Genomic DNA, 15,077 nt, shown 5'->3' on the forward strand with positions numbered 1-15,077 from the left:
AAATGAATAGTAGCAGCAACAATATTAATAGAAGAGTTTACAAGAGACAAACAGTTCATACTCAAGTGCTCACCCCCAAGGAAAATATAACTGCAATGTCCCACTACAAAAACTAGAAGGGACCTCCTCCCCCATTCCTGGAAAATAATGTGAGCTAGTATGAAATAACCTCCCCTTCTGGCCACTGTAAAAATCAACCCTGTTCTGGCTAGAATCAGGATATTAACCACCTCTTACTCTATACCACCTATGTCACAATCGTATCCTACAGCTTCTAATTAGACAGAGGTATTTATACAAAGAATGGGTATCATTTCCATAGTCAATGGCCATCCCTCCAAGGTGTCTGTTAAGTTAATTTAGACTGTGATTGTGGGTTCTATTAACCAGAGATGTCTCCCAGGACAGAAGGGCTGCCACTGCTGCTGTCTGGTTGCTGCACCAGGAGCTCACAATTGGTGTATCTGGAGCAGTCCATACTCACTGTCCATGGCACGTATGACATACAGTGACAGTGTCATGCAGCAACCAGTATTATATATACATTCAACATTACAGACTGTTCTTATCCAAAAATCAAATCCCCTTGAGGTACACATTGTGTTTTGTCAGGGTTAGTGGTTACAGTGAGTGGCCATAAGATGATAAGTATATTGCCTGCTCTCTACTCCAGCTGTGTGCAGGTGCTTATCTGATTCTTTTAGTTTCATCCGATGAACATTTAATGCAGGTGGCAAAAATACTGAGTGGATAAAACCTTAACATCTGAGCTATTTCTGAATTTCAGGGTTTTTAGGGCAGTAAAAGTATAAACAAATAATGGTGCACTAAAAATCACTTAGCAATAACCATTAGCAATTACTTACAGATTCGCACTCATTTTTATTTTGGCTTCAACTACTTCTCTGTGTCACTGAAAATTAGTTTCTAAATCTTCTAAGCCCACTCTATTTCCCAAAGATTCAAAAACAAGCAATAGGTAGATGTGGCTACTCAGTTCTCTCTTCAGAAATGAGGAATCTGACAGGCCCTTAATATCCACAGCGGAATATGAATGCTTGTTCTCTGTGTTTATTCTATGTATGATATAAACACAGCAAAGCATATTCAGCATGAAACTGAAAAACTAAGTGCCTAATTACGTAAGTACTCTCATTGGAGTCAATCACTTACTTTTAGTTAGACACATACCTTGCTCAGTCAGGTGTAAAATTACCACATTCATGATTGTCTCACTTGCCTCTCTCCGAAGGCTAAGAGAACACTGCATTTTGCATGCAGGACTGATTTGACTGCCTCCATCTTTTATTGGGAAATAATGTATGTCATGGCAATATCAGACAACTATTGTTTCCTTTGTTCTGTTCAATGGGAGGAATAATGGCTGCCAGGAAAAAGTACAACCATGTGTCTCAGTAATAAAAGTGGCATATTAATGAGCATCAGTAAGCCGTTACAATTAATGTAATGGAATGGATATTGCCTACTTAAACTCTGCAAGTGTTCCAGCAGCTCCACACCCAGCTGCCATTTTTTTCTATCCCAGGGCTTTCCACTAGTAGCTGCTCCTTCACAAAGCCATCAGACACTGTGAAATCCTATTAAAGGGAATGGGTGGAGACTTTTTAATAGTTCAAGTGACTGTTGAGAATAGTTATTCAGTCTGTTCATCAGTGGCAGCAAATGCATCCCTATATAATGTATACCCTCAAGGCTGCAACATAATTAAAAGACTACAGAGGAAGACAGGTAAGATGGAAGTGCACAAAGGTATGGATGTGTACTGCTTTCACATGTTTGAAAGACAAAAGGTAAGTTTCTGAATTTTACACAATTTTAAAATTTCAAACTCTGCATAATGTGCCTGTGTATAATAAAGTAATATAAATAAACAGTTTTAAAGTTCAATCACAAAAATCCAGATTGACAATTCCCCTCCTTATGGTGACAACCAAAAAATGGGGGGTGGAAGGGGGCTGGGAAAATTGCAAGCACCATCAAGCTGACACACTAAGTTGTTTGAATATTTATTGACAGAATAACAACATAGGTCACACAGCTATGGCCTTTCAGGAAAACTTACATAAAAACTCTTAGGTTTCATGACATACAAATTGTTCATTTTTACTCTTGGAATTTTAAATTAATGTTGAAAAGCAGGATTCTTTCAATTCCCACTTCTGCTTCGTTTACTTTAAGTTCTAATTCTCTCTGCACATAATGTGTTCTGAGCTATTTTATTTTACATTATTCTTGCAGTTTTTGTACTGAATTCACCTAATAATTCATTTTGATGATAAAATCTTCAAAGCATCATTTGTTGTTTTTTTAGTAGGTTCCAGGATAGATTGTTTTTCACTGCAACATTTCTTCCAGGTACCATTCTGAGTACAGAGTTTAAACTTGCTGTTAGTCTTGTACTTAGCATTAGCTCACTTAACATAACCATATTCATTATTTTTATGGTTGAACACTTTAGGTAAGAACTCCATACACACACAGGGGTGCCTCAGCTTTCCAGCATGTTGCAGAGGCTAAAACACCAGCACCACTGTGAAGCAGCTGAACTGGAGAATCTTTCCAGATAAAAAGATGCAAATCGTCCCATCAAACATCCTGCATGGCTTCCAAATTTGCCATTCCCAGTGTTCAAAAAATAAATGCTATCTCCAAAACTATCAAGCCAACTAATGTAACTCACACAAAGTGAGCCACACCTACATACAGGGCAATCTAAGCTTTATTACTATAAAATACCATTTTCAGTAATATGGTCAAGTAATGGTTTGTAGTAAGTTTATTCCTCTGATGGATATCTACCAGAAGCAGCACTATAGAAAAAAAAAAAAAAAAAAAAATCCATGTATTTTTCAATATAAGTAACAGGTAGTTTTTAATTTTATTTTTTTTTTAACTGGCCCAGGACCCCTACTCTGGCACAAGAGATTTGAAGGATATGCCTTTTGCTATGTCCGTGAAAAAACTCAGTTTGTAAATGTTTAATTACATACTATTAATCTTAGAGAACTCATGACATTTCACAATGGTGCTTGAGCCAGGAAAGGACAAATAAAGACAGAGGGAATGGGAAGACAATGAGGTCTGCAGAAGCAACAGAAAGGAAAGTCAACTGTAATACACTCACCTGAGAACCTGGGACTGAGCCCCTTTTCTGCACATCTTCCTCCAATGTCAAAATCACAGAGTAATATCATATTCTTCAAGTCATGGAAAAATGTGAGGGTGAGAGCCACAGGCCTGAAAACCTGGACTATTGCTCAAATAACTAAATCACTGCACTGCACCAGAGAGCTCATGCAAGGGCAGACAAAGTATATCTTCACTCCATTGCAAGCATTTGATAAAAACAGTTTATCCTGGTTTCCAAAGGACTTGGTTAACATCTTAAATACAGTACAAATACTCAGACAGTAACTAATAGAAATAGGATCACTCAATGAACAATAAAAATAAGAAACACAGAAATGTATCTCCTTCACTGATTTACATGTCTATACTGAATGAGGTAGAGGGACCAAAAACCCCACAACACCTGCGATTTTATTAGCATGGACTGTATGCACTGTATGTTACTGAATAGGTAACCTAAATCTTACATATTCTCAAGTGCTTGCAAATCAAGTGCTTGATTTTGGAGTGTTTCTGTTTGATTCTTTAGGTATTTAGAATACGGTTTTGATATTTTTTGTGGAGATATAACAGTCCAGTGGTTTAAAAACAGTCTTATCAGACTTGGAACACAGTCTGAATCCTGGATCAGGTACCAATCATGGATGTCGTATTTGACAAATCACTTAATGGTTTTACTTTGATGTATTGTAGTGGGGAAATTATTAGGAAGAGGATGCTGAAAAGAGTTTTCTGGATGATGTCTATTCAACTACTGTGGCAAGGAATAGCCACCAAAAAATGCAAACAGAACACACATAAGTATTATCCTCACCCAAAAGAGATTGTTCTAATAATAATTTTATCTAAAAGAACATAAAAATCAATCAACCAGGTTATTCCAGAGGACCTATCAGCCCAGCATCCTGTGATAATTGAACCAAATGAAATAGGAGACATAAACCTGAGACCCTGGCAAACTGGGCACTGTGAAGATGCTAATTAGCTCGTTCCAAAGTAAATCTTATTCCTAGCCCTGATCTCCGTTGGTTTGAGACCTCTGACATATAAGGGGTCAGGTCCTTCAGGACTGGACCTTTGCCCTCTGGTATTCCCTATGTATTGTGAACTCAATCGCTACCCCCCAGCCTTTGGTCACTGCCTGTCCTTGGAATAATATCACTTTTGGACACTGCTTCTCGGATCATGCGGATTAAAGGATATCTCTGGCACACAATCATACCTGCCCGTTATTTATCATTTTATAGCCACGCTATTACCCGGTTAAGCCGGTAAGATTGTCACTAGGGGAAACCACCCAGAAGGCAACAGCATCCTCTCTCCAACTACAGCCCAAAGCAAACATCAGGGGGAAGAACAGGGCAAGGATCTGGTGAATAAAGATTATCCATCACGCTTCTCAAACCAAATATCTTGCCCTCCCTATTTGGGCTGTTCTTCCTACACACAGCAGTTTTTCTCTCTACCATCCTCACCAACCTGTGACCAAGGACTCTCCAGATTAATTATGTGTTGTGTGAAAAGCTACTTTCTTTGGCATTGGGGTGCCACTACAGTGTTACCAAAACCTGTTACCAAAACCAACAACTGCAAAGCCTTATTTTACATTTGAGAAAGATATTTATATTCAGTTTTTAAAATCGTTTGGTTATGTTTTACAGGGAGTAGAAATAATTTCATGCTATTTGGCATCTCCTTGCCTTTTAATGTGCTTATTCCATAAACATGAATCCTGAAATGGGTGCACACTGTAACTGATTTCACAAGAGAGGAAACTCTGCACTGCTATTGCTATTGTGCTCCGATCGCTGCTCTGAGCAGAGTCCATGCTGCAATCAGTTTTGTGCAATGACATATTTCAAGATGCTCTTAATTAACTGATTTTTTTCAGCCACCATCAAAAAATAAGTACTTTGTTCCAAATAAATGCATGTGATGTTCACAGAGCAGGACAGGAGAGTCACAGAGATAAACAGGCAGGGTTTCACTCATAAGGATTACAAGTTTAGGGCAGTCAGCACTGCTGACCAGACCACTGTCCATTGTGACTATTGTTCTCCGGTCAAAAAAGCAGTAGAGCACAGAGAATGAGTTCTTTCAACAGAGGATGTGGGAGTTATTGTCAGGTGACGGTCGTCAGGACAGACTCAGGAGCTCTCTATATTCTGGTCTTGAAGTTTGTAGTTTATTGTTAGGGCGTAGGGCGTGGGTATACAGGGTCCTGCTAAGAGCTGCCAGCCTCAACTCAGAGCAGGACAGAGAGGGAAGTATAAGAGGGAGAGAGAATAAGAGAGCAAGAGAGGATAAGAGAGAATAGCACTTAAAGAGTAAAGAGGATAAGAGTGCGATTTCCCGTTTACAATACAATAAGTATTCTTCTATGTTGAATATTCTAATTTCCACTAACCAATCTACTACAAGATACACATTTCCTAATATTTGCATGCAATCTATAGAAATCACTATATTACCATGTTTTATGGCTTTCTTATCTATAAACCTTATCTCTAAACCTTTCCTGCCATGCTTGGAACAGGATGTCTGTTGGCTTTTTGGTATTTGTGGCATTTGGCATTATCTAAACAAAGGAAAGAGGCCGCAAACATTCACTTTGTTGCTCTCAGCCCCACAGTCGAAAACAGCTATCATTTCTATTTCACTTATGGTTTCAAAATCTTTCGCTAAGCACTCATATTTATAAGGTTTTCCTATTTCCTCATTCCCAACAAGAGGATATGTTTGAGGGCTAATGATTGCTAATTTTAGATTTCAATACTACAGAAAGAAAAAAAAAAAGTATCAGCTTGGATAACACATGAAATGAACCATTCCAGTAGCATCAGAAAGCTGCATTTGACTTCAGGAGGCTCCAAACTGGACTCCTCAATGTTTTGGTGACAGCAACCTGGGAGGAGATATATCTACTCAAACAGGAGTTATTGACTAAGATTATCTCAAACACAGTGCAGAAAATGAGTACAATGTATGGAACAGAAATTAATTATAAAGTAACACCTTCACATTTTTGTTTTTATTAACTACACTCTTAAAAGAGAAAGCAATGAATACTGAAATAGTCTTATGCTTCTACACAGCCCAGTTTTACTGGCCAGGAGATTGTGAGAAATATATCTGTTAATTTGTCATCACCTGACAATTCTTCTGTGCACGCTACACAGGGCCATGACCCCAGAGTTAACAGGTGACCTGAAAGCAATGAATGCAAACCAAAGCAATAGGAGACAATTAGCAACTGAGTCAACAAGAGACTCTACACTTTAGGACCTGAACCTAGGAGCCCTCATAAACACTCATAAGCTGAACCCTTTGCACTTATTCATACAGGCAGAAAAACCTGTCAGATTAAGTTCCAAAATATTTCACCTAACTATAGCTTTTCCTTCCTTTCATACAGATACAACAGTTCTCTGGACTGGACCACTTCTCCAACAAGCACAAATCACCGCTACACTCCTTTTAAATTAGTTTTAAATTTACAGTGGTGAGAAAATCTGTGACAGCAAAGAGATCAGGATCTGGATTCTGACAAGTTACATGAATCATGGGTTTTAAATGCGCTATTTCCATAACTGTGCATTCTAAATCACCTTGAACATTCTCACGCACAGAATAGGCTCCAAGCACTAGGAAGCCCTGTGCCCTTAGAGAGGCTGTAAAATTGGGCTGCGCATTGGTGGATGTGCAGAGCTTAGCTCTCAATACTACGCAGTAGGTTGAGAAGCACCCACACCAGAGCTGCTCTGTCACTGCCTCTCTGGACAGGGGAGAGAAAATAGAACCAAGGGTTCATGGGCTGAGATCACGACTGAGAGAGAGAGATCACTCCCTGAATATCTTAATGGGCAAAACAGACTCCACCTGCAGATATTAACTGAATTTATTACTAACAAAATCAAAGGATAATGAGAAATAAAACAAATCTTAATAAATCTTTCCCCTATCCTTGTTCCTTCCCAGGCTTTATCTCCTCCCAATTCCAAGGCCTGGTCACACAATCCCAACACATACAAAACTAATTACATCTGAATTTCAACACCTCACACAACTAAATCAATGCAATGAAACTAAGAACAACTCTAGAACTGAAGGAGTTTTAAAAGTATGTGGCAAATTTACTAAGTGAGTTTATATAACTCAAAATCCAAACACAAACATAGCCATTACAATGACTGTACCACATTTGATAAATATCTAATCATGAGCAAAAATACAAAGATTCTTATTTTAAAATTTTAAACTTTCATTTTTATTTATACAGTGGATTTAGGACTACAGAAAATTTAGTGGCTTCAAACATACTGTCTTGAGTCTGCATCCAGCCATGCTAGTTTTACAATGAAAAAAAATTATAATAATTCTAATTCCACTGCTGTACAAATACATACTGGTTTAAAATTATTGAATCAATTATATCTAGAATACCTCAGCCAAAAAGTGGAACTATCCCAGTGTCTTACACTTGCCATGGCATTTTCCTCACGTGCCATGTGACACCAAAATGTGCTTGAATGCACTTGCCTGCTTTTGCAGTGATTCGTTCACTATATATTAGCTATTAAAAAAGTATAGAAAGCTCAAGACTGAGGAATGAAGATAAAAATCTCAACATCAGTCAAAACTCACTTATTCTTTCATGTGACTGGTGAATGTTCCACTAGAACAGCAATTAAAGCCATAGTAAGATATATCAACCATTCGAAGTCTTATAGCCACAAAAATTTCAAGGCTAAGGGAAAATCATGTTTGTTTCTTTCCGTCTTGGCCTACATTTTAGTCATAACTCACTCCAATGCTTTGTAAAGGCTTTCAACTCCACTCCCAACAGATATGAAAAAAAATAAACCTAAGTGGCAGTTAGTTACCTCAGAGTGATCTGATAAGCTTTAATATCAAGATATTAGCATGTCTGACTGTCTCCCATTGCAGACACTTAAAGTTACTCTGCCTTAGCTTTGGTTATGTCAATGTAAAAGGGACACAAAACAGCAGACGATTCAGTACAGAAATAACCAAACAGAAATTTTTTTCCTCCTTTAGATCTCACTAGAAATACTCTTGTGTATTTTTCATATCAGGAGAAATTCTATAATACATAAAAATTATTTTATTTTTAATCATCTGTTTACTACACCATCGCTATACTGCCTACATATTTACAACTTCTTTCATGGACACATCTTTCAGATTATTAAATATATTTCAGACTAAGAAATATAAAAACGCCTGCTTTGAAACAGAAAATGGTCATGCAAGACAGCTCTCAGAGTGCCATTGGCCAAAACAACATGTCCACCCAATTATAATTTGTAATTAAAACAGTGTAAAGGAGGCCAACTTTACTGACCGACATCAAACAGAAGCAACTGTTAAGCTGAGATGTATTCTTGTTGTCAGGAAACATTCTAGGTGCATTATAAATACTCCCTATGATTATCCACACTACCATATAAAAAATAGGAGTAATTGTTCAAAATCTGATTGTTTTTTATATAAGGGCCCAAACAGTTTATTCCTGAAGTGGCCAGTAATCCACCAGTAACAAGCCCAGCCCTAAATACACACCCCAAAGCAAAAATACCTAAGGACCCACCGTGCAATTAAGAAACCAAACTTCCACATTACACCAGAATCGAGTCACTTAGAAATAACAGCTCTAGTCTTTAGACTCCACTATATATTCAGCTGTAATCCCTTAAATGTTTTCTGTGTGATGCTGCAGAAAAACTTAACAGGGAAAAATAATTGTAGTCTATGTCCTGGCAGAAATAAGCCATTATACAGCCTAAATATCAATTAGAATAAACAGTGTTTTGATTTTTATTTCACAATACCTGATGTTTTTCTGCCCAGGCATCAGTCATATTGCACATATTTGCTTTACAGCATATGATTGTAACTAAATCCATCTCATTTAATCATTCCAATAAATCTACACCTCAGTAGAAATCACTAAATGAGATGTTAATAGCACACTAAATATACCTGTTAGAACAGTATTTGCACTTGATTAAGTGCTAGACTTCTGTTCATTCTCCATGACAAAGCTACATGAGAAAAATCAGCAAACACACCTCGTCCATGTTTCTGAAGAATTGCTCCTGTTTAGCATCTGAATACGTTCAAGGCCACTTCTATCTTACTGATGGTATATAAGGATATCAGTGGGCAGAATTTACGTTTTAAAGCAAACATTTGCAACAAAATAACAAGTTAGGACAAGGCTTGTATACTACATCTAAATCTCCTTGTACAAAAGAAAACAACTAATTGCAACAAAACTTGGATGGCAACTTGCACATTGCTCCTGGTAAAATATGATGGGTGGGCCCTTATTTAAGGTATTTAGTTCCAAATGCTATCAATTATTTTAAGAAACCTTATGATGCTTCCTTGGTTCTTTTGTTTGGCTTCAGTCTGTGGAACACGGCACAAGCTCTACAATAAACACTGCTAAGCTGTTGGACTGTACATAGCACAGCAAGTGTTCTCTGCCTCCCCTCTCACTGAGGCAGAGGAGACTGTGGGTCACAAAGTCTTTTATGTTTTAAACAAATAGCACATATTACTTCAACATGTCACTTCCACAGCATGTGGTACAAGGCTGTCAAGCAGAACTGGAACTAGAACTTATCAAGACAAAAAGCACAGAAAGACATTTTCCCCCAATATATTTTCCAGCCTCTGAGATTCAAGCCCTGTCAAGATTACACACAGAAACACTGCAACATAAAACAGACCAAGAGCCTCTAAGGTCTAAAAATGGTATTTATATCTGTATTCACTACCCCTGGTTCTTCAGCTGAAGCCATGACAGTGAGCTTTACTCATGTTATAGATGACAATGTTTTATGTTCACACACACTATCTATCTATGGGCGACGGGTTATTCATAAACCTGGTTGTCCTAGGAAACAGAAACTTCTTTCCTCTAACTACTGCCACATTGATTTCCCATGAGGTCCATCCTGACAGGCACATTTCAAAGTACCATGCTGTACCAAGTAGACACCATTTGCCCACCACAACTTTTTTTAACAAGAGCATTCAGTTGCCAAACCAGTTTTTTTTACCATTAACCTCCACTTGAAGTGCAGCCGTAATGCTACACTATTACATCCTATCCTGAAGTTTAGTGAAATTGCTCCAATTGTCCTTATTCTACCCTCACCTATGAATTCCATAATTCATCTAGAGGATTCAAGCAAAAGGGCATGACATGCCCTCCACTACCCACATATAACTTTTTTTGTGTCCCAAATCACTCTTACTTCTATTTTTTCCAAAGTTTCCTTCAAAGAAAAGAGCAATTTAACACATCTGTAGATTCAGAATCTCTCTCTATTCAAGTAGTTATACCTCTGTCCTCTGCTTTCAATGCTGTAATTTCTTCCAGAATGGATGTCTCTGGTTTACTTACCATTTTCTGAAGAAATCCTGATATATAATCGACCTACTTCTGGGTCCATTGTTCTGTCCAGTTTACTGATGGTGATGGGCACAGCTCACCACACCTCAGCTGCATTCTACTCTCATCTATTACCCAAATTTCAGCGTCTGCCTGAGATGTTAAAGTTTGCTTCTTACAGTGAAATTGAGAGTATCTACAGGAAATCTTATTTGTCACTAGCTTATTGTCTCACTGTCTATAAATACATAACTATGTGTTTGTAAAGTTTTTATTGCATTGATCTCCACTTCTCTTTCCATTTTTTGTGTCACTTAAACTATGGCAGTATCTCTTTTAATGCTGGAGTGCCTTCAAATCTTGGTCTGTGCCCTTTCTGCACCACTCTCCTCCATGACCATTCCACATCTTTGACACAATTCGGTCTCGAATTGTATAGGCCAGTGTACTACATTTACAATAATGCAATTCCTTATGCACAAGATCTTTTGCTAGTCAAGATGTGTGACAGCCTGATTATACAGGGTTTTGGGGGTTTTTAATGCTCTATTTTCTCTTCAGTATTTGGGTTTTGTTTGGTTATTTCTCATAAATTCCCAGCAATCATTCTATTCATGTCTATATTATTTCTGTTCCTTTTTATTTCTCCATGCTTTTCACAAAAATTGCAAACAACACAAATTCCTGCCAAAATAATTGAGTTGTATTTGCCAGTAGTCCACAATACAGTTTAATTCAACTACAAAACAAAAAGAACAGTATCCTGGGTTTTTTATAAAGACTATCAATGTGTTACTCACTAAAGCCAAGGACGATCATTACTCTGATTTTACTTTTCATAACACTGCTAAAATAGATTGCTGAAATGGAATGCAGAATCATGCACAAAGCCAGTCCTTTTCTCTCATCATAAAATCATCTTTTTTTTTCTGTTTATGGTTTTGCTGAACAGTATTAATAAGATTTCCTACTGAACCACAGAGATGTATTATTTCAGTATAGTTGGAACCACTGTTTTGTGTGTGTACACATCCATAACATTTAAACATTTATAAAGCACTTGCAGATGTCTCAAGGAGAATAGAAACATCTTATCTTCAGATGGTATTACAACAAACATATCACCTTGACTTTTATCTATGTTTTTCCAGTCTGTATTACCTGAAGATAAAGCCCTAAAATACTACAAGCCAACAGCAGTTTATAGTTGTCCTGACATGCTCACACTTCTTTCCTTGTGCCAGCCCCAGCATTTGTGCAAGAAAATGCTGTGGCAGGTAACTGATGACATATCACTGTTGAACTTAGTAAAAAAAGAGGCAGAAGTGGGGTTTCAGCTATCATGGAAAAAATGGGAACATTTTTTCAATTAGCATCCAAACTTGTGAAAACCTCATGTAACCACAAACCACTGGCTCAGAAAATCAAACCAGTACTTTGTATTGTGTGTTTTATAATTCACTAAAATGCAGAGGATTCTAATATTAGCTTGCTAGCAGCAGTAATGACTATTCCAGCAGTACTGGATTACTCTTGTCCTTAGTGACTTCAATAATTATTAGACTGCAAACCCCTTTCTATAATCTCCAGCTGTCCTTCCAATTTGTGCTTCCCTCTATTTCCATGTATATCTATTTCAAAAAGGCAACTATATCCACACCTTAATGTGCAATTCAACACATACTAAATATACATATACAATATGCAATATTTCTATATATGAAAATCTATATTGTAGTAGCTTGGGTTTCAATAGAACTTTTAGAGTAAAAACATTATCACCTTTCTCTAGTGCCATTTCATTACTACAACATTACTAGATAAATATGAGGAGTTTCACTTAGAGTTTCTGCCACATTAAAGTTATGCAAATGAAGAAAAACAGTGTGAAAACATAGATTTTATTAGCTAATCCAAACATCCTAGTTTCAAATAAATGTAATTAATATAATTAATGTAATAATAAAAATAACAACAATAATAATAAAATATTACAGTCAGGCTGTTCAGTATTCAGATTTCTCTGAAACTCAAGTTGTCTTCGATGCAATTCATATTTACTGTAATCAAAGACCAAAAATATACTGCAGTGAGTTTCTCCCTGATATCACCTGTTGGTCTTCAATACAGACAGACCAAGGTTTAACTTGCTCAACACTTCTAGTACATTCTTTCTATTCTTTATTCAATCCTTAACAAATCATTTTAGTTTTAAGTGCAGAGACACTCTGGCATTGGTGGAAATTACCCAGATAAAAGTCATATCAAAACCAATCTGATGGTTATTAACTCAGCAGCTGACAGGACAATCTTGGTGAAGGACTTCAGCTTGAAACAGGAATGACATCAAAGCTCAGTGTCCTTTAAGGAATTGTTTGGCCAATTTATGTGCCCCAAATTGTACAGAACGTTTTATCCAATACATTCCTCAGTTTCAATTGTTGTCATTTAAAAAAAAAACCCCTAAAATTTAGTTTTCTATTACCGTAATTCTGTTTAGGAAGTATGAGCACCCAGAAAAGATAAAAAAAAACTTTTTATGAGACAAATATAATTTCTAAATGTATGTGTTACAACTCAGTAGTACTTAAAGAGAGAGCCCTCACAAATCCAACCCTCCTTTGTACTTCTATGAGATATTTGCTTCTCTTTCTCTACCGAAAGGAAAACATAAAACCAACCCCAAATAAATGACATGGCATAAATGAATGCTTCACAGAAATCATGGCTGGCTATCATTATTTCTTGTTTACAAAACTGAGGAGTCTTCAAAATACACATTTAAAGATTTATATGTTTAAAAAGTCATTATTCTGACGCAAGTAGCCAAATAACAACCACATGATGCTGCCATAAAATACAATTATCCGAATTTAAAATGTATTTCATTAAAACTTAAAATGAAAAGTGACAGCACATACCATCCACATTTTATAAAACATGAACACCACTCAAAAGCTGAATTACACTAGCTCAAATGATAGTATTCAGTGCAGCAAATGTAAAGTTCTTTTCTCCTTGCATTCCAAAAATATTTCCTTCTTCCTAAGAAGTCATGCACAAATCAATTTCCATCATGTCCATTTGCCAAAAGATTTCTTAAAACAAATCATTGAAAAATCCAGCCACCACAAGTTTCCAGAGTGCAGCTGATTGTTAGCAAATATTAATGAAGCCTGACAAGTTTATGGTGTCTTTACAATAACAGACTTACCTCGGCAGATGGTCCCGTTGCCCACGTACCCAGGTTTGCAGGTGCAGCTGTGTCCCCTGATGGTGTTAGTGCAGATTGCATTCTCATCACAGTTGTGCTGCCCACTGCCACACTCATCGTGCTCTAAGTGGGGAGGGGGAAAAGGAAAAAACAATTTACAAGATCCAGTGAGCTCTTCAGTGAGCTTATGTGGCATTTGAAATCCAAGTGGGATAACCAGAATGCTGCAATGGCTGCGTGCTGGGGGCTTGGCATGGGAGTCAGCTGCTTCAGCTCAGAAACCCAATATGTGCATGGCAACAGTAGATTTAGATTCAAAGACAGAAACAAAATTGGTGAGGGGGCAAACCATGGCTGTGACAAAAAACTATAAAGAAGATTATCAGGGAAAAATATCTGCTGTGAAGGTTAACCTTTACATCACTGTCCATCACCAACACTAATGATCATAAATACAAGCTAAGTAACACAAGAGGGGCCCTACCAGCCCGCCCTTTAACTACACAGTTCAGTTGTCACAACTGCTTGCTCTAGCTCATGTTAAACTGACTTTTTCTCTAATAGCACATAGTAACATTTCACACTTTTAGAGCACCAATCGTACCACCAGACAAACAGGCCATATCTTGCGTTCATTCAGCAACTCCAACTGCTGCCCTGAGCCAGATTTGCCACAGCTCCTGCACTTCACTCTCCTGCTACCTTTTTGTTCTTGTAAAGCACCAGTTAGAGGTGATAAGCTACCTGACCCCAAATCTTTCCCCTTCTTCCCACAATTACAAGGAGCTTTCTTCATATAGAATTGCACAAAGAAGGCCTGAATATTTCACACTTTTGCACTGGTGCCTTTACAATTTTTTTCAGTGGAATCAAAAAATGCAATGAAATTTTCTTAAAACCACAAAACAGATAATTGACATCATAAAAAATCAGAATTTGGAACCCTTCTTTGTAGCCTTCATTTATGCAACTGCAATCATCAGGCTGATATCTATATGCTGAGAGGTAAAAGCTATGCTTTCCTGGAACTAGGATTTGCTTAAGATTTTTACCAGTGCATCAGAGTATTTAAAGGACTACAGACTAAGTCTAGCCTTCTATAGATCACAGAGAGGCAGTGCCTCTAAAGCACAAGCAAAATACTCATTTTTGCAGACTAAACTAAGCCCTTTGGAAGAGTCTCTCCATTGAGAACAGCAGCACCACAGGCCTCACCAGGCTACAATCAACCTCTGCAATGCTCTTACTCTGCCACAGTACTGAACAGCCAATTTCGAGACAATTCAA

The 15,077-nt window shown here is 37.4% G+C and overlaps 1 protein-coding gene across 2 annotated transcripts in view; it reads right to left on the reverse strand.

The window, feature by feature from the left end:
• Positions 1-15,077, reverse strand: part of NELL1 (neural EGFL like 1) — a 282,345-nt gene that overhangs the window by 99,521 nt on the left and 167,747 nt on the right. For both annotated transcript variants that reach the window (XM_056493636.1, XM_056493635.1), the window contains exon 14: positions 13,791-13,913. In XM_056493636.1, the coding sequence (XP_056349611.1) occupies positions 13,791-13,913 (123 nt within the window). The remainder of the gene's footprint in view (positions 1-13,790; positions 13,914-15,077) is intronic.

The sequence above is a fragment of the Oenanthe melanoleuca genome, chromosome 5, assembly GCF_029582105.1.
Source record: "Oenanthe melanoleuca isolate GR-GAL-2019-014 chromosome 5, OMel1.0, whole genome shotgun sequence".
NCBI lineage: Eukaryota > Metazoa > Chordata > Aves > Passeriformes > Muscicapidae > Oenanthe > Oenanthe melanoleuca.